Source organism: Hipposideros armiger, unplaced genomic scaffold (genome assembly GCF_001890085.2).
Source record: "Hipposideros armiger isolate ML-2016 unplaced genomic scaffold, ASM189008v1 scaffold_139, whole genome shotgun sequence".
Classification (NCBI taxonomy): Eukaryota; Metazoa; Chordata; class Mammalia; order Chiroptera; family Hipposideridae; genus Hipposideros; species Hipposideros armiger.
Window position 1 is genome coordinate 38,130 of NW_017731489.1, and position 20,446 is coordinate 58,575.

The following is a 20,446-nucleotide window of genomic DNA, read 5'->3' on the forward strand; positions in this document are numbered from 1 at the left end:
AAGTCACATGGCACCTTAACTGTGAAGGCTTCAAAGTTACTTGCAAATCCTGATGTGTGCTTACCCTGCTGTGATCCCTAGGCAGGAAGTTTCTGTTCAACAACAGGGGAGGAAAAAAACTTTTCATCATATTTTTCTTAGTTCTAAACCCCAAAAATTTCCATGTCATTATGTTCACATAATTTTTCTATCATTAAATAGTAATTTAATATAATATTAGTATTAAATTATTATTCAACTAAAATACATATACATACACACACACACACACATACATACAGAGGGTGCCAAAAAAATGCACACAAGTGGACACTTTGTTCAACGTTGCTCAAGCAGTAGTTCACCATAATCAGAAATGTCTGGATGCTGATGAAACCACTTTGAGGACCTCTTGTCATTGCAGAAGTCAAATGTGACTTGTATTTGTCTTTTGTTATTGGTATATATTGAGTATTACAATTTTAATACTTTTCTCTTTTCTTAGAATGTGTATACATTTTTGGCACATACACATACACACACACACACACACACACACATTCCCAGTTTCTGGCACACAGCTCCTAAAAACTCTTTGTACTTCCATAAGTGATAAGAGCACAAGGAGCATCTCTTGTCTTAATGAGGTGACTCTGGGTGGCTCTTGAATGGGAGCTAGTCACCAGAAAGACCCAACTATGATTAGAAGGTGGAATTTTCATTCCCATCCCACCCTATCCTCCAGAGAAGAAAGAGGGGCTGGAGATGGAGTTAATAATTGGTCATGCTTTTGTGTGGAAGCCTCTATAAAAATCCCAAAAGTTCAGGGGTTCAGGGAACTTCCAAGTAGGTGAACATATCCATACACCAGGAGGGTGGCTGCACCCCAACTCCACGGGGACAGAAGTTCCTGCCATTGGAACCCTCCCACGTCTTGCCTGATGTACCTCTTCATCTGGCTGTTCATCATATTCTTTAATAAACTGGTAAATGTAAGTACGTGTTACCCTGAGTTCTGTAAGTCTCAGTAGCAAATTAATCAAACCCAAGGAGCGGGGTCACGGAATCACTGATTTATAGCCAAGTTGGACAGAAGTTGTGAGTGACTTGGGACTTACTACTTTTGACTGGCATCTGAAGTGGGGGCAGCCTCATGGAACTGAGCCCTTTACCTGCAGGATCTGACACTATCTCCAGGTTGATAGTGTCACAATTAAGTTAAACTGTAGGTCACCTAACTGGTGTCACAGAATTGCTTATTGTGGGAAAAGCCCCCACATAGCTGATGTCAGAAGTATTGTGAGTGTGGCGGTAGTGTAAGAGCAAAAGAGACACTCAGGAGGTAACGGACTGGGTTTTTTGTTTTTGTTTTCATTTGTTTCTAACTCAGTATGCTAGGAAGGGGGAAAAAAATGAGCCAAAGATAAATTAGAGGAGAAAAGTATTTTTTACAAAAAAGCTAGAAGATAAATCCAGGAAACCTAGGACTTGAATAATAAGAATTCCATAAAGAGAAAATGAAGGGAAATAAATCAGAGAAATAACACAAGAAAATCATCTAGAACTAGAGATGAGTTTCCAGACAGAAAAGGAATGAAAATGACCCTTACGCTAAGGCACATCACTATGAAATTGCAGGATACCAGAAACAATAAAAGATATTAAAATATTTCCAGCAGAAGCAGGAACAAGCCTTCAGATAAGGATAGAAATTCAGGTGGCCTTGGATGTCTCAGGAGCCAATACTCAAGGTTAGAAGAGCAATACCTTCAAAATTCTGAAGGAAAATTAGTTCTAATTTGGAATATTTACCAGAAAAATGCAAGCTAAGTATGAGGGCTGAATAAAGATAGTTTCAGACATGCAAGGACCTGAACATACATCCTCTCTGGAAAAGCTACTGAATAATATGCTCCACCAAAACAAAAAAATAAAGGAAGAAAATAGATGAGACCCAAAGATGAGAGGACCCACGCAGGAAAGCAATAAAAGCAATTCCCCAGGTGATGTTAAAGCACTGATTCTCATCTTTGGCTGCACATTAGAATTACCTGGAGAGCTTTTAAAGTCCTGAAGTCCAGGCCACAATGCAGTAGGATCTCTGAGGGTATGACCCAGGCATCCATGAATTTTAAAGCCACCCGGGTGATTCTAATGTACAGACAAGGCTGAGAATCATCCTGTGAAAGGAAAGTTCCAGAACAACAGCTGTGCAGGAGGCCCAAAGAACAACCAGGTTAAAGCAGGAGGCAAGAGGGATGCAGAGGGACATTTCTAAGAGGAAAAGAAACCTGGAATTGACAACTTATCTGACAGGCACGAAATGGAAAAGTGAGTGGGAATTTGCATCAAGAGGCACTCTGTAAACAGTCCCAAAACCGGAAGGAAGTCAGTCAAATGTTCAAAGGAAACCAAAAAAATGCAAAAAGAAAATGAAAGTTTAAAGAAAATGTGAAAGAAAGAAAATGGAGAGTATGCCAACTGGCTTGGCAGTGAGAAAATATTTACATAGTCATAATAAAGAAAAGCCTGAAATACTGAATAGTTATATTAGGAGAATAGGGGGAAGAAATTAATAAGATCTAAAACTGATTAATCAAGAGATAGCAATATACAGATTAACAGATATGTGGAGCCAAATAACAAAAGACACAGCTAGGGGAGACTGGTGGGATGAATAATGGCCCCCTCCACATCCTTGTCCCTAAGAAGCTGTGATGTTACCTTATATGGCAAAAGGGATTTCGCAGAAATTAGGATTTGAGGTGGGGAAATGATGCTGGATGACCCAGGTGGGCCCAATGTACTCACAAGGGTCTTTATGCAAAGTCAGAGAGCTGGAGAAGAAGGGATGAGGACGAAAGCAGAGGTCAGAGTGATGCAACCACGTGCCAAGGAGCCAAAGGTGATGGGAGGAGCTGGAAGAGGCAAGGAACAGACTCCCCCACTAGGGCCTCTAGGAGGAACCAGCCCTGCTGACACCCCAACTTCAGCCCCTTCATACTCATTTCTGACTTGTGATTCCAGAACTGTCAGAACAAATTTGAGTTGTTTTCAGCCCCTAAGTTTGCAGTAATTTGTTACAGTAGCAAAGGGAAATTTATTTTATTGAGGTATAACTGATATATAACATAATATTAGTTTCAGGTGTACAATGTAATGATTCGATATTTGTATATATTGTAAAATGCTCACCACAGTAATTCTAGTTAACATCTGTCACCATACATAGTTATAAAACTTCTTGTGATGTGAAGTTTTAAGATCTCTTAGAAACTGTCAAATATGCAATACGGTATTACCTGTAGTCACCATGCCACACATTAAATCCCCATGACTTATTCTATAAGCGATGAGAAATTGATACAAGGAGTTTAAAGTATCAGAGTGGAAGTGGGATTGAAGGTGTACAGGGGACATACGGTCAGACAATTAAGTTCGTGAACTCATCCTAGAAAAAGGGCCCCATAACTCATTGCTGAATATTGCTATGGTCACCTCCAAAGTACGCCCCTTAGGAATCTATGCACCAACACCAGCACCTAGTGCACCCTTCAAAGCAATATTGGAACTCTTTTTCTGAAATGGCCATCAGAGCTGTTGTTCTGTTACCCTTGATGTCCTGAATGTCATCAAAATGTCTTCCTTCAATATTTCCTTTATCTTTGGGGAAAGAAAGAAGTCATTGGGGGCCATATCAGGTGAGTAGGAAGGGTGTTTCAATACAGTTATTTGTTGACTGGCTAAAAACTCCCTCACAGACAGTGCCGTGTGAGCTGGTACACTGTTGTGATGCAAGACCCATGAATTGTTGGAAAAAAGTTCAGGTCGTCTAACTTTGTCACCCAGCCTTTTCAGCACTTCCAAATAGTAAACTTGGTTAACTGTTTGTCCAGTTGGTACAAATTCTTAATGAATAATCCCTGATATCAAAAAAGGTTAGCAACATCGTTGCAACAAGTTCGCAAACTTAATTGTCAGGCCTCGTATGTATTTAAGTGTTGACTTTTGACAGAACATGTGACACACAGATAACAATTAAGATAACCAAACTAAGTGTTTAATGTAGTAAAAGTGCGAAGCTATGGCCATGAAGGCATACATGATGGGGAAGTGCTCCTCAAACATTAATGTGCACACACATCACCCACGGACAGTGTTAAAACGCAGGTTCTGGTTTAGGTCTGGAGGGTGTCTGAGATTAGTCTACATTTCTATAAGTTCCCAGGTGATGTCCATGGAGTGGCAAAGACCTAGACTTTAGGACTATAGGGTGGTCACTTGGGGCGGGGCTAGGGGGTGGACAGAGAGCAGAAAGGGCTTTGTGCTCAAGCTAAGGTATTTTGACTTTATCCTTGAAGATATAGGGGCCACTGGGCTGTGGAACAAGAGGATGAGAGTTTACAAATTATTATTCTATGCAGAAGAGGAAGAAGCAGGGGGCAGCAAACCGGAGACTAGAAACCATTTAGTGTGCAACTGGGAATTCGATAATAACTGGGGAAGGTATAATGATGCTGGTACTGCTGCCAGCACACACACTCACACACACACTCACACACACACAGTCATACACACACACTCACACTCACACACACACACTCACACGCACACTCACACTCACACTCACACACACACACACTCACACACACACACACACTCACACACTCACACACACACTCACACTCACACTCACACACACACACACTCACACACACACTCACACTCACACACACACACTCACACTCACACTCACACACACACACTCACACACTCACACACACACACACACACGATAACTATATCAATCGTGTGTAAATGAACACCGTAAGTATCTTTTGTTTGAAGTTCTCCTGTGTGATACCTAAAAGAATTTTCTCATAGATTTTTTCATTGACATAATTACCCTGTATTTATTAAATTCCTACCTGCCCGTGGCAGATCCACATTTCAATAAGTATAAGAAAACAATGTTCTCAGGAAAAAAGTGCATTATGTAGTAAAATTAAAGTTGTCTCTTAAAAATACTTGCGACCTTGCAGCTCAACATACCCCATTTAGATGGCTACCACGCAGTAGTCACGTCCTCTACACTGACCATAGCAAAAGCAAACTGCAGGTGTCATAACTCTGCAAAAGTGCAACGTATGCACTGGCTTTTCCTAAAGCATTAGAAATGGTTCTGCAAAGCATTCTCAGAGGAAGTCTATGCATATGGATTAGACAGAATGAGAAGAGGATCATATGAGTAAAAAGTCCATTAAATATATCGAACACCAACGAATTATTAATAGTTTGGTGTCAGAATGGTAGCAGCTCTTGAATGCAGTTCATAAGGAACCATCCTGGGTCCAATCCCACTCCACACTTTCTATTAATAACCCTGATGATTGTGTGACTCAGGCACTCATCAATCCGCAAAAAAAAACAGCAGCTCTGGGAGACATTACTAATGCTTTGGATGACAGTATTCAAATTCAGGATGATCTTGTTAGATTGAAGAATCGAGCCACAATCAACAGAACAAGCACACACAGTTCTGCCAGGTGCTTCACACCAGAGGTGCCAGGAGCCCTGAACCAGAAATCGAGGCCATTCTGGCGGCCAAATACCCAGCTGGTGAGGCTGTCACACTCCTGTGCTCCCCGCCACAGGGCATCTGGACAGATGTCCAGGACTGTCCCCACACATGATTTAACTCTACTACCCACAGCTGCTTAACTCCTTTCCCCAGAGCCCTGCAATGAGGGGATGGAGGGGACAGATTTGATGTGATTTGAGGAGCCCACACTGGCCAATTTAGACTTTGGAACATCACATGAGCATCGAGAAGAAAAACAAAAAAAAGAAGAAAGAAAAATACTTAAAGGTTTGTAGGTAAGAGTAAAATGACCTTTTCCCAAAAAGTGTCATAATGTCTTCCTGACACTTTAAAATGTGGCCACTAAAGAGAAAAGGGGGCGGGAGGGAGGGGCTGGGGGAAGGCGAAGATCAGGTTTCTCCAACAATCTACCATTTACTTACCCAAACCCCGGCAACGCTAAGGCTTTTTGAAACTTGCACCCATCTTTTCTTTGAACTACAATCCTTTCCCAGAGTCACCCCTGCTTACCCTGACTTTGCTGTCCCCAGTTAGCCAGTCCTTAACCAAGCCCCGCCAGCTTCACCATCTGGGCTCTTCTCTGACCTGCACTGTCATCTCCGTCCTGTCACCCACCACCCTACTTCAAGTCTTCATTGCTGCTCACCTAGACTAACACAGAAGCATCTGAGAGGCCTCTCTGCCTCACTGTTCCTTTAATCCCTCCTCTGCATGGTCACCAGTGTAGCCCAGCTAAGTACAAGCCTGACCCTGACCCTGACCCTTCCCTGTTTAACACTTTGCAGGACCTTCAGTCCTCACAGAATGAGGCCCACGTTCTCCCACGTGACACACAGGTTTCTGCAGTGGTGTTTACCAGGAGCCCCACCAGCTTCCCGCCATGGGGGGCGGGCATTTGTGAGTGTCTCAATGTCTGGGGGATGCTACTGGCATCTAGTGCCCAAGGGTCAGGAACACTGAACATCCTGTAGTGCCCAGGACAGTCCGCACAGTGAACTACCCCACCCAGATGCCACTCGCCACATGTTCCCTTGTCTGTTTCTCCAGCCCCTTAAACCACAGCTCCCCCAGAGTTACACCCTTGCAGACTGCAGCGACACAAAACTCCTCTTCCCTAGCACAGGCCATGCTTTTTCTTGTCATCATACCTTACTTCGTGCTTTTGTGTCTAGATTAATTTGGCACCAGGAATGACTCTCTTCGCTTTACTGATTCATCTTTTAAACTTTCACCTTTCTAACTGCTATACGCTCTCCACTCACTGCTTTGATTTATAACTGTGTTTTTCTCCTTCATTTGACTAAGGCCCTCCCGGGCAGAACTTATGCACTCGGTACACCTTATATAAACAGAAACATGTGAGGGATGGAAAGATGGTTGGATGACTGGGTGGGATCAAGGGCTTTCCTGAGGCTGATGTTTCTTTAGTCCAGGTGCCCATAACGTAGGTAACAAGTACAAGCATTGCTTTACGGCTGAGGCAGCAGCTGCCGTTGAAGTTTCAGATCAGGCTAACCGCCTTTAGTTCCAATATTCTATGTTGCACAGGTCACTCTATGCCCTTAATCTTAACTTACCAACCACCTCTTTAAAAAATGCCAGAGCACCCTGCATGGCATTCCACTTACCCAAGTCGACGAGTGTGGGCCACGGAGAGGAATTTGACAGGTACTTCTGTTTGGCCAGTCTGTCTCCAGTCTGCTTAGGAACTCGGCAGTTTTGCTAGCAGGAACACAAATTGATGTTAGTGCCTTTGCAAAAGCAGAAATATCGTTATTTATTGTGCCTTTGGATAGTAGCCTAGGCTTGTATTGGGTGATGGCTAGAGGTGTCTTAGGTAGAACAAAAGGTTAGCTTGAGCAGAGCAGAAAATCAAAGCCAAATGCTATTGCCAGACTGCGTTCTTCAAGAACATTAGTTTGAAAAATACAAGGCTAGGTTTGTGGAATGTGAGCCTATGATTTCATTTTTCTACTTCATATGCTTTGACACGGAGATAAATGCTCTCCCAGATCCCACAGTGTGGGGCCCTGATTTCCCATCTGAACATTTAAAGCTTGGCGCTCAGCCTTCACTGTCGAGCGAAGCACCCACAATGCCTCACTCCACGCTGGTTCTGCGCTAGACGCGTCACCTTCTTTCTCCAGGTCACCTCATTTCCCTCATGGCTTTGACTATTCTCAGGGTACACAGACCCTCTAATCTCGTAACCTTCAGCCACTATGGACCATGGACCCTGCGGGGTCTGAAAGCAGAAATGGACCCTCTGCCCCTAGACACACACACACACACACACACGCCCTTTGTATTTGATTTGATAATCCTTCCATGGAAGATAAGGAGTGCTGCAGCTCTAGTCTGCATTCTGACATCTCCTTTCAGCTCTTAGATTGTGAAAAATTAGCCCAGACAGGGTTAAAAGAAGTTCTTTGTTTTTCCCTGAAAAATACAAACCATCACCCCAATTTCTCCCCTCGCGTATGTCAAGCATAGAGCACCGGAATTGTTTCCCGGCCCTTCCTTCAGTGACCGCCCTGTTCCGCCAGCCACTGAGAAATGTCCACTCCTTTGTCCTTTCCCCATGTGACCTGTGGGGTTTTTTTATCCCTTACTTCCACATTCACAACCAAATACCTCACGGAGGCCTGCTTTACATTGCGGCACGCTCCCCACCTTCTGTGATCCCTCTGTTTCCCCCGACTATTTTCGGCCTAATGCTAAGTAAGATCCAATTCATCAAGCCCTTTGGGCACCGGCATTGAAGGAATCACAAATAGCCTGGTAAAAATAAATGATATCCGGGGGAGCGAAAATCAAAACAAGGAATTAGAAATTAAACAGAGATGCCAACATCACTTCAAATAATTACGTAAGTAGAACATGGCATCTGAACAAGGTCGGAAGCTTGAGCTGGGAAAGGCAGAGCGAAAAGTTAAGTGATATACATAACCCTGAGAAACGTAAGGCTCCCGCGGCTCAGACAAGCCGCCTTTCCATTTGTCTAGGATCGCTTATCTTGCCAAGAATAGACAAGGAGACTAATGGAGCCGCCAACCCTGGAAGCTGCCCCACTGTCTGGGGCTTTATGAAGTCATCAGTCAAAAGTCTAAAGAGAAGTGAGTTGCCAGAAGTTTGGATGAGATTTCTAAATATCCTTAGCTGAATGCAAACCTTAGGAGAAAGCCGTGACAAAGAACCACCATGAACACGCGGAGAAGCTTCAGACCACGCTGACTGGCTAAGCTGCACTGCATTCCGATGGCTGCTTCTTACCCGCCAACTCCAGCACAGGGCTGGCGGGGTAGCTAACCACCAGCACGGCCCCTGTGCCTATTAGCACTGCCCCACCTGTGCCGCAGGATTAAATCATAATGACAGGGCCACAGGGTTGTCACAGGAACAGGAGCCGATGGAGCGTGTGGATTACTCTCACATAATGAACTCTACAAACGAGACAAGTTCTAAGTTACCAAACTGACTGGTGTGTTTCTACTACTCATACAGGGCCATGTGGCTGAGTCTTGGCTCATGGAATGTGACAGGAAGTGACATCCACCACCACTTTCAGGGCTGACTAATCATAAACCTCCCATGTTCACCTCCGTACAGTTTTCTCCTTCTGGCTGACGGAAGAGAGACAACCTCCAGGGCAAACGTGAAAGCCGTGTATTGAAGATGGGAGAGCCTATACCGATTTTGGTGCCTGGATATCTGAGTGGAGGGGACCTCCTCTCAAACCTGTTCACCCAGATCTTAAATGAGCAAGAAAAAAACATACATATAGTACTCAAGCTATTACAGAATTTTAGCAACTAGCTTACCCAATTAATACAACATAAAGCAATATATACAAGAGAATAGTGTCTCAATGTAGGCAATCAATTCCAAAAGTACAGAGGAAGAGGCCAAGGGTTGTTGAGGAAGAGCAGAAAGAATTCTCAAGGATTCATCTGAGCATCTCCGCTTTTTCAGAACCTTAGTGGGGGGAGGGGAAGGTGAGAGACGGGAAGAGCCTATTCTTGTCAGATCTAGGAGCTACCTAGGCCCAGAGTATAAAAGGGTCCCCATACCACTGATCATGTTAATCCCCATTAATAGTATTAATTTTGTCTAGTTTGAGAACAGGCAGGGGTACTGGAAGAGCAGCTGCCCTGTGAGGAAGTCAAGGAAGGAAAGGCATGGGCCTTGGCATATTGGAAATCTGCTCGTGGCGATTCATTAATAAAAAAACAAAACGACCTTTTTGAAAGGACAAAAATATAGGAAAAGCCAGAGTGAAATGTGTATCTGTTGGCTCATTTGAATAGCCCTGAATTGCAAAGGACAATTCCTACAAGGCTTTTCTGATAATTAGAAAAGAATACTACAGTTTTTAGTGTTCAAGAAAGAATCAGCTAAAACATGAACTTAGACTTTTAGGAGCTTATGAGTTGGCCACTTACCACTCATCACACCCCAGAGCTGTGGGTGTTAAATATCTTTCTCTACCTGGGTACCCATACCTGCCACCTTTGCACCATGACAGGACACATGAAAACATTCGAACAGAAATGTTACACTACAGATTTTAAAGTGAAACTGTCATAATGAGGAAGGTACCTTCACCTCACTGAAGAAAATACCAGGTACAGACCCTGGTGCTTTCCGCCTTGCTGAGAGTGGAGGGGGCAGTTTGGCCTTCTCTCACCTCCTGTTAGCCAACGTGCAAACTCACCTGACTGCAGAGTGTAGACAGGTGATGTAGGCGGTGGAGTGGGCCTGGCGTGAGGGCAACAGGAGCTCGGGCTCAGTGACAAATGACAACCACCACTCCGGTCAGTGTTGAAGAGACCAGAGAGAGCAGAGGGGATTTTCACAAACTTGAGAGTGACCTTCCGAGTAAAGGGGTCATCTGCGACTCAGCTCTAGGCCACCGCTGCCCCCTGGGGACACAGGCCAGCATTGCCAGATGTCCTGTTTTCATAGGTATCACCAAAATGCTAAACGCTTTCAGTGTGGAATAGACTGGCAATTAATTTAAAAATGTTTGAAATACTGTGAGCCACCACTGCCTGGCCAAAAACAAACAAAAACAACTGCAGGTCAAATGTGGCCCCAAAGGCCACCTGATTGTGAACAAATGATTTTGTTTCTGCCTGTTTAGACTTGTGTATTTCTTAATGATACAAGCAACTTTGGATTCTAGTATTGAAGAGAGGGTTCAGAAACAGTTGTTATGTTGGTTTATGTACATCAGCTAATAGCAAGAAAGGGAAGGTATGTCATATTTCATATTTATATCAAACACTAAAGTATATTATTTCATTTGTAGTTTATAACTATGTACATTTGTATTTATGCATGAAAATCAATGATGAGACACTATAAGATCAAAAACCCACAAAAATGTCTATAACCGAAGGAAAAATAATAAAAGGATTAATGTGAAAAATATATAAAGTTCTAATAAATCAATTTAGAAAGAGACAACCCAATAGAAAAAGGGGCAGAAGGTAGAAACATGTAATTCACAGAGAGAGAAGCCCCGTTAATAGTAATAATAAAAAAAGAATAACAAAAATAGCAGCTTAGGGTTTACATGGTGCTTATTACGTGTCAAGCCCTGTTGCAGTCACATGACATATATTACCTTCATGACAACCTCGGGAGGGGACTATTATAATGTCCAATTTGTAAAAGTAACTTGCTCAAGGTCATACAGTTATAAGTGTCAAAGCCAAGATCAGACCCAGGCAGGACGGTTCCAGAGTCCACGCTTCTCGTCCCTACACTTGACTGCTTCTCATGAGCAATACCCAAGTGAAAAGATATTAAATCTCACTTATCTGTGGTGGTTTATTAGGGAAAGGCTTGGTCTTTGCCATCCTGGGTTCTGTAGGACAGTAATTTCCAAAGGCCGGTAGGAAGGCCCGTGTGGGTCTGGCACCATGAGAATGAATCATCTGTGGTGCTTCTTAGAAATGACTGGACTCAAGACTTGGACTTTGTACTTCAATGTGTCTGGAGTGGGATCCTAGAATCTGTGCTTCTTAAAAGCACCCCTGGTGATCCTGAGAAGTACTACAGTAGTACAGGTGTTTATTTACTATGCATAAGCGGCTCAGGTTCACATTATTCTGACTTAGAATAATTCTTATTATAAAACATTTGGAAACAAAACCTCAGTGAGTCTTAGGAACCTTCTGTAGGAGTTCTTCCTGTATTTCACATAGCTTCACAGACCTGTACTTCACCCCCATGAGGCTTAGGTGAGCTAGTAATCCTTCTCACATTCACACACACATGCAGGCAGGCAACAAATATTTCCTCAGTCTCCGCTTGCTGCTTGACAGTATGTGCTACAGAGCCATCTAAACAGGTATTACTGAGTCAGTTTCATGTAACTGGGGATGAACAGAAGACCTTTGCACACCTATAAGCACTCACAGAGCCTATTTAAGGAGCAGAATGAGAAAAAAATATCCTGGGGTAGATGTACAAGTTCTGCTTAGAAGATCACAAGAACAAGAGATATGAAACAAAACATGAATGTGAGGTAGAAACAACAGGAGAGATAAACTGTGTACTGAAGATAGTATAGTAATCAAACTAGCCCATGAACTTTAAATAATTCTTTCCCTTCATTTAACTGGTCTTTAATGCTTTAATTATAAAATATGTGAATATCATTATGAGTCAGAAAATAGAAACGTGTAAAGAACAAAAACGAAAAGTCCTGCTTCACATAACATTGCTCTCAATCTTACTCCTTTCCCCAGAGGAAAATACCATGAGCTATCGGGTATGTATTCTTCCAGGCTGTCATCTATTAATTGACAAATATCTATTTACAATGACGAACAGTGGTTTACTTGGATCGGGGGCAGAGGTGAGTAAAGTAAGGCAGAGACTGCCAGCTCTTCTCCAAAATGTGTTTCTCAACTTCCTGGACACATAGCCAGACTACATTTATCAGCCTCTCTTGCAATTAGATGTGGCCATATACATGAGTTCTGGCTAACAGAAGGTAAGCAAAAGTATGGACCACGCCTGAAGTGACACACATCAATAACTTCCCATATGATTCTTAATGCTCTTTTCTCCTTCTGTCTGATGGCAGCACCGAAGTGAGCTTGGAAATTACTTGCTAAAGATGGTAGAGCCACACTTTGAGCTGTTTAATGCCTGGAAAGGAGAGCTAGCCTGCTGGCTCAAATGTTATTCTTGGACCATCCCGCAGAAAGATATAAACATCTTGCCTTTTAAGTTACTTAAAATATGATGTCAACTTCTTTTTTTTTTACCATAACCTCTCCCGCCTTAACAGACATTTTCTTTCATAAGTGGAATACTATAATATTTTGTTCTGCAAAATTGCTTTTCTCATTTAACAATACCCTTGAGATTTTTCCATTTTACTACATAGCTATCTTGTTCCTTTGGCAGCTGGATAGCATTGTATAATATAGATAAAAATAATACATTTAACCACTCCTGCTGATGGATAGTTATATTGTTTCTAGTGAATATCATGGTATATACATCTTTGTGCACATGTATGAGTAATTTTCTAGGATATATATCTACAATGTATCTATTTCTAGTATACATACCTATAAATCTATACATGTTTAAATGATGCTTGATAGTGCCAAGCTGCGCTATACAAATTTATATTCTCACCAAAAATTAACTGTCTAAAGGTGCAATTCAGAACCACAGCCTGCCTCCTCTGAGTATTAGTCCCATCCTGTCTCTACATTTCTGTTTATCTCAGTCAGCTCCAAAAGCCCCACCTCACCCATCAGCCATTACCACTCAGTCTCTCAATCCCATATTACCCTGCACCCGTGCCGCTCTACAGCCCACATGCCTCATCTACCCTCCCGAATTCTTCCACGGTGGCAGCAAACTCTTGATTTGAGAAAAGTCAACAATTCTGTCTTTAGCCTCATTTCAGAAAGTCTTCCTCAAATACAAAATCACTATTAGGCAAACACCAAGATCAAAATTGTTGCAGGCAAGATCCTATGGATGCTAAAATCCATGAGGAAAAGTTTGAGGATCACGGGATATTAGAATAGTCATCAGGTATCTCCCCCCAATTACAAAGTGCCAATTTCAAGGTGGAAAAGCAATAACTTTCCAGTAGACACTGTCTTAACCAAATCATCAAAGTTAACATCACCAATAATAAGGGTGTCAACGCCATGTAACCTCCTATATGATGCTCTAGAAACATCATCACTTCTTAGTATTCTGAAAATTAAAATCTCAATCTAATCAGGAGAAAACATCAGACAAACCCAAATTTGAAGGACATTCCACAAAGGAACTAACCAGTACCCACTGAAAGTGTCAAGGTCATGGAAGATAAGGGGAAAATGAGGCACTGTCATAAGTTGCAGGAGACAAAGGGCTCATGACCACTAAATAATAATGATGTGCTCCTGAAACAGAAAGAGAGCACTGGGGAGAAACGGTTGACATTCTAATAAAGCCTGTATAGTTTATAGTGTTTTATCAGCAGTCATTTCCTGGTTTTGATCATTGTACGATGGTTATATAAGACATTGATGTTAGGGCAAGCTAAGTGAAGAGTTAACTGAAAAACGCTATTTTGCAACTTTTCTCTAAGCTGAAAATTATTTCAAAAGAAAAAGGGAAAACAAATCTCGTGCATCTCTCTGCGTTACCTGAAAGCAAGACTTCACCTTGAAGACAGGGTGTTCCCCTGAGTTCCCTAAATGGAGCAATTTTGTTTCTCACACTACATATTCCTCAGTGCCTAGGCGTGAAGCAGACATCCTCTCTGTTCCCCATTATGGCTACTTACAGGCCATTAGCTGTCTCCCCTTCACTTGCAAAAAACAAAGTCTGTTCCCGCAGCATTCCTGACTTCAGTACCATGTACCTTCCTCGTCCCCTCTTTGCCACTGTCATCCTCCCAGCCCCTGGTCAAGTGCGTCTCATTTGTTTAAGACCTTCCTCCCTATCTTGTCTACTGTCATCAATATGGATGTCCCCTATGTCCTCCCGCCTTCCAGCCCCCGGGCTGTTTCCTGATTTCCTTACCTCCAATACCCTCCACTCTGCTCAGCCACACTCCTAGAGTCTGCCCTAGGCTTTATTGTCACTAACAAATGTCCTCCCTGCAAAAAAGGAAATGACAAATCCTTCTCTTGGACAGAACTTTTTATCATTCCACGTTCTTTGCACAAACATCCTCACCACAACAATTTTTCAGCCTCTGGGATTTCCAAGCCACTGTTTCCCCCTTTCTCACCATCAGCGCCCTCCTATCTTTACTCATGGTACAGCTTAGACACCATAGTCTGTTCTTACAATCTTTCCTTTACAAATGCCTTCAATTCTCTCCCTCCTCTCTCTCCCTCAATCATATTTGCCTGGAAAAACCCAAGCCAGATACAGTGAACCATCTGCCTTCTTTGGGTCTGCACCAGAGCAAGTGAATCAAGCTTGGGGAAAAAAATAACATAACAGGTGTTTTGAAATGGGAGGTATGGGTGAAAATTTTGATACGGTCTTAACCATCAACATGATTGAAGACTCAGTAGGCAGAGACTTTCTCAGGTCAGATTTCTCTGAACAAAATAGATAGGGGGTTTCTGTGTCTGTAAGTTCACTTCATTAGCATAAGATAGGAAGTTATGAATAGGATGACTTTCGATTCACCTTCCCTGAATTATAAAATGTGAGGTTGGATGTAAGCCTACCATATGGATAAGGGATCAATTTAGCCCTTAAGTGTCTTTTGGAAGCTCCCGTGAAGGGCATTAGAAGTTCCGTGAGCATATTAGAAGGCAAACTTGAGGCCTACGTATGCATATTCAGCAGGCCTGTCTAGATCCTCAGCTCCAAGAAACGAAAATAGATGAAGATGTGCCTCCTAGGAACTAATCATGCTATTACTCAAATGGAAATAAAAGAGATGCATGGCTCAAATGGCAGAAACGCAGGAAGCTTCGCGACATTACAATTGACAGGCTGAGCATGAGATAGATGGCGCTTGACAGTTGAGGAACAGGAAGGTCCTACTGTGAAATGAGCTTGGTTCTGAGAAGGGCTTTTTAAGAGCTGTGCCCTTTTAAAGAACTGAGCCCCTTCTCTGCTTGATATATTGGAAACTGTACCTAGGAGTAGAGTCTGGCCAGGGGGGTTCACAGAAGCCATGTACCCTACAAGTAGCTTTAATCTTGGTTCTAACCCAGCGTTGGACCTGGAGGAGGATGTCATTCCTGTGTGATGACAATCAGAGAAAGCAGACCTACTTCCACAGTTTTTCTTTTGCTATCCAAATCTAGATCCTGGTAGGAAGAAACAGAAGTCACCTTTGCCCAAGTGTTTCTCTCTGAACTGACCTCCCCGATAGCCGTCTCCGCAGGTCCCTCATGTCGCTGCAGGGCTTACCACCCCCACCCTCGGCAGATACTCCTGACCTTCAGAGCACACCATGTTTCTGAATTATCCATTCTCCCTAACCCTTCAAATCTCTAGACCAAGATCTGGCTGCATCGCTTACTGTCTCTGTGACTTGGGGCAATTTAAATGACTCAACCCCCACACCTGTAAAATAAGGATGATACAGCCCTGATAGGGATGATGTGAAAATTCAATGAAAAAACGTGCATAGTATGCACAATACTCCTGACAGTCCACAGGTTCTCAATAACACACCAGCTTATTATTACTTTAGTTATTTAATTTACAAGGGCCTAACACTTTGTATTTTTTAAAAACTCTGCAAATGTAAGTGGTTATTAGGTATGAATTCACATTTTAAATGTTTAAAAGATACCCATCTCTGATCTCCAGCAAACCCTTAAGGGAACACTGTTTTTCTTAACACCCCCCAACACACAATGCATCTGATTACCTCCCCACACACACACATCCCACCTCACCCCCACCACGGCTTAGATAGGCTCAAATGTTAAACCTGCCTCTACATCCAGCCAAAAAACATGATTAGAAAGATACCATAAGCCTCAAAATAAATTACCATTTATAATTTTAAATGCTGAGCTTTTACTCAATCTTTTAAATAACCTAAATCACACCCTCTCTTTGATATATTAAAAAACAACAACCCACAACAAAAGGTGTGTTAACTGTTACTTCGAATCCTCAAACCTACCAATAATATTGATTCCGAGAAAAGGCCATCCTAAAAAGTATCACATTGGCCACTTTAGAAGTAGTAAATAATTACAGAGTGTAAAAATAATAGTGAAAACTACACCGAGGTTGGAAGTCTATTTCTACCCTTTGCTTTCATGCTCAAGAATCCTAAAACAAATTCTAAACTGTGAAATTCGAGTCTGTCCCCAGCCAGAGAAACAGACTTAATGCCCCATTTATCAGGTCTGCTCTCAGCCACCAATTGAAACGGTGACAGTCATTGGATTTTTTAAGGAAAAGACAGTGCTGCAGAAGAACATTCCAGAGGTCCTTCCATAAAAACCATCCTGTGCGCTCCATCTGCATGCACAAGCTGCTGGGGTATTTGCAGCCAGCTTGCCGGGCAGATTAATGCGCACAATTAGGAAGCAACCTCACAGGCATTCGATAAACTGCCTCCGTTATTACACTCAGGAGAGTCTCTCTGGATGTCAATAAAAGCCTAGTTTTCTGCCTGTTAGCTAAATAATTGACAACACTAAAAATAATCAGAAGCAAATGAACGAAGTCAGGAATGAGGTGTTAAGAAAGAGCACGTTACAATTCTCGTGGTGGTGCCCCGGGATGCCATCCCGAGCTTTCCCTCTAGCAACTTGGATTTACAGTCTGCTCAAGTCCGTGGTTCCCCTTCTCTACAGAAAACAACACTGTTCCTGGTCTGCTATTTGAACCACATATTTACAGCATGCTGAATCCGGCAAGGACATGAGGTATGGACTAGTTTGAAAGAATTACTTAGTTGTGTTTCTATTTTGTGTTTCTTGGTTTGACAGCTGCAGGAGAATCTAATTTTTTTTGGGGGGGGGATTGCAGAGAGGGAGATGCGGAATAATCTGTTTGGTCTGCTGAAATCTTCGTGCTATTAAAAATCTAAAAGCTCTCCTAGACAAAATTTCCCCCATAAACTGACCCTAAGAAGGTATGATAAAGGCCTATTATACAGAGAGTCCATCGTTTCTAAGAAGTCCTTTTCATATTTCTAGCTATATAATGGTTGTTCATCTCATGAGCTATTGGCCTTTTAATTTCAAAAGTAGTTCAAAATATGCTCTTTGAAAAACCTCACATATATGCTTCTTGTGTTTCTCAATAGGCTTTAAAAATCAATTTGAGATACTTCTCATTTTCAGCCAACTTCTCTCTTTCCTGGTTAACTGGGACTTTCACGATAAGCAGAAGAAAGACCAAGAGTAAAATGTGCATGTAATTGAATTCAGCTCCACTGATGGTGTGTGAGGTGGCTGAGGGTAAAACTTTTTTTTTTCTTCACAGAAAAAGGATGATTGATCTCTAGCATTTAGCAAAACAGAAACTCAAGAAGCTGGAAGGCCAGGAAAGAAAGGAGGCTGGGAACACAACCTCCCATGTCCTTTAAAACTCTAAGACTCTCTCATCCTTCACCTTACCACATTTAAAACTCTTAACTTATCACATTTAAAACTTACCACCTTTAAAAGAAAATGGCCTCATTCAACTTCCCAGTCCTGTACCTAAGACCCCTCACGGGTGAGCAGGTCCTTCCTCTCTTTTTCCAGTGTAAACTTAGGATGCCACAGGATAAATACATTTGTTCTTATTGTATCTCTAGGCTATAAATGCCCTCATGGCATCCCCTTATCTCCTTCAACTTCTCTGGTTGGCCTAGAAATAAAATAAAGTCTCAGCCTTCTCTACCCATGAATGGGGGAGGGCAATAATATATTAACAGCCTTAATCTATCGCTTCCCTCCTGCTATCTCTCTCTAAGACAGAGGATTTCTCCTGGCGTTTAACTTCCCACAAGCTCCCCGACCCTTCATGCCTGCCTCAGAAGAACAGTGGGGAAAGACAGGCTGTGGAGCCTCTGATGCCTATTTTAACGTAAAGAAGATAAGAAACTCATCAGCACTTCCACCCACCCCATTTACTCTCCCACCCATTTCTGGTCCGGGTGGCAGAGGCCAAGTACCAAACTTGCTCAGGGGCAAACTGAAGCATTGAGAAGCTTCTTTTCCAGTTCCTACATGAGCCTGAAAGCAAGGAGGAGCTGCTTACGAGAGAGGCAGCATAATGTCAGGGGGATGAGAAACCAGAGCACGCTGTACTTAGAGGAGGGACATGCTTTCAGGTGTCACATATGCTCACTCCAAAGTCAGAATAACCTTAAATTCTGCAAATGAGGTGCAACGATGGGAAGAGAAAAGGTGAGGCAGTCAAAGAGCACTCCATCTAAGAGCGGGAGTTTAGTGACTCCTTCTCGTGGACCAGAAATCTCTATTTAGTGTATACGAAACACAAGTTGTCTGATACCATGAACAAGGACCTCTGTAGGAACTTTCATGTCAAGTCCTTACAATATTCAGGCACTTTTATGCCATTTACGGAAGATATTTTATTTAATTCTTACAAATAGCTTATGGGGGAGATTGCCATCCCTATTTACAAACAAAAACTGAAGTTCAAACAGGTTTAGTAGTCTGTCCAAGGTCACATCTGGGAAATGGAGCTACGACTTTGAACTCAGATCTGCTTGGTTTTAACTCTACCACATTCGGAATTAACCTAGAGCTAGAAATATGGCCCTTTGGATTTGTCTATTCTTCTAAGCAGTGTACAGGTAACCTAGATACTTAGAGTTAGGACATGCGCTTATCTTTAAAGGCTGTATAACAGAGTAGAACAGAATATTATCTACATTATAAAGCACAGAGTAGTTGCCCTACATGTAACAGCTGCTGTTATTCACAAATCACACTGGAAAAAGTACCTTGGTATAAGACCACCAGTTGGGAGTTTTGCCAATAATTACTAAATGACTTCTCAGTTCTTGTCTACAAAAATACACATGTATAATAGTTGTCAGTCCATTAGATAAATCCCTAATTAGTTTAGGTTCTGCTTGGGTTCTTGTTTTCAAATACCCTCTTCCTATGTCAACATAATCAGAAGTACCCTGAATCACTGAAATATCAAACTCTCCCAGTTATTTGTAACAAGGAATTCCTCAAATTTAGCAGTATTATTTTGAATCAATTGACAACTAAAGAATACTTTGGTGAGTATAGATGTCTCTGATCTTAGAACCTTGCTTACATAATGACAGAGTTCAATTACATAATTAATATAACAGTCAACAATCCAATACCAGAAGTTTTGAAAAGTTACCATTACCTAGAATTTAAAAGCAGAATGAATAATACGCCTACAAAGGGACAAGGCTCTGAAAACATAAACTTACTATTGCTGATGCTCTCTAAATGCTTCTCTTCTGAGGTTTTCTTGAAGTCTTTTTTTCTCCTCGAGTTTATTGCTCTGAAATTGCAAATATCAAAATGTAATTTATTAGAGATGCTTAAACAGAATCATGATGTTAAATTACCCAAAGTCCAAAATCCTTAGGCTTAAGAGTCATCAATAGTCTGATATGGTACCTACCAGGGCTTCCAAGATGGTAGCCCCCTCACGGCCCGGGAGCTCTATACTGAAAGCCAAGTTCTTTGCATGGCCTGCCTCTTACAGCTCGATTGGTATAAACTCAGAATCAGTATTCCACATTTTTATTCCTTAGCCTAAAAAACAGCACCATTTGTACTTTAAGCAATGTTTTCAAAATGCTCTAAGGGAAACGTGAAATTTCCACACCAAATATGTTAAATTAAATGAAAATTATAATAAATAGTTAAATAGTTCATATGAAATTTGTGT

At 42.0% G+C, this 20,446-nt stretch overlaps 1 protein-coding gene across 1 annotated transcript in view; it reads right to left on the reverse strand.

The window, feature by feature from the left end:
- The window catches only part of EPSTI1 (epithelial stromal interaction 1), a 77,687-nt gene that overhangs the window by 28,094 nt on the left and 29,147 nt on the right, over nucleotides 1–20,446 (reverse strand). The window contains exons 6-7 of the mRNA XM_019650295.1: nucleotides 19,980–20,053; nucleotides 7,210–7,303 (exon numbers count right to left, since the gene is read on the reverse strand). Coding sequence (XP_019505840.1) covers nucleotides 7,210–7,303; nucleotides 19,980–20,053 — 168 coding nt within the window. The remainder of the gene's footprint in view (nucleotides 1–7,209; nucleotides 7,304–19,979; nucleotides 20,054–20,446) is intronic.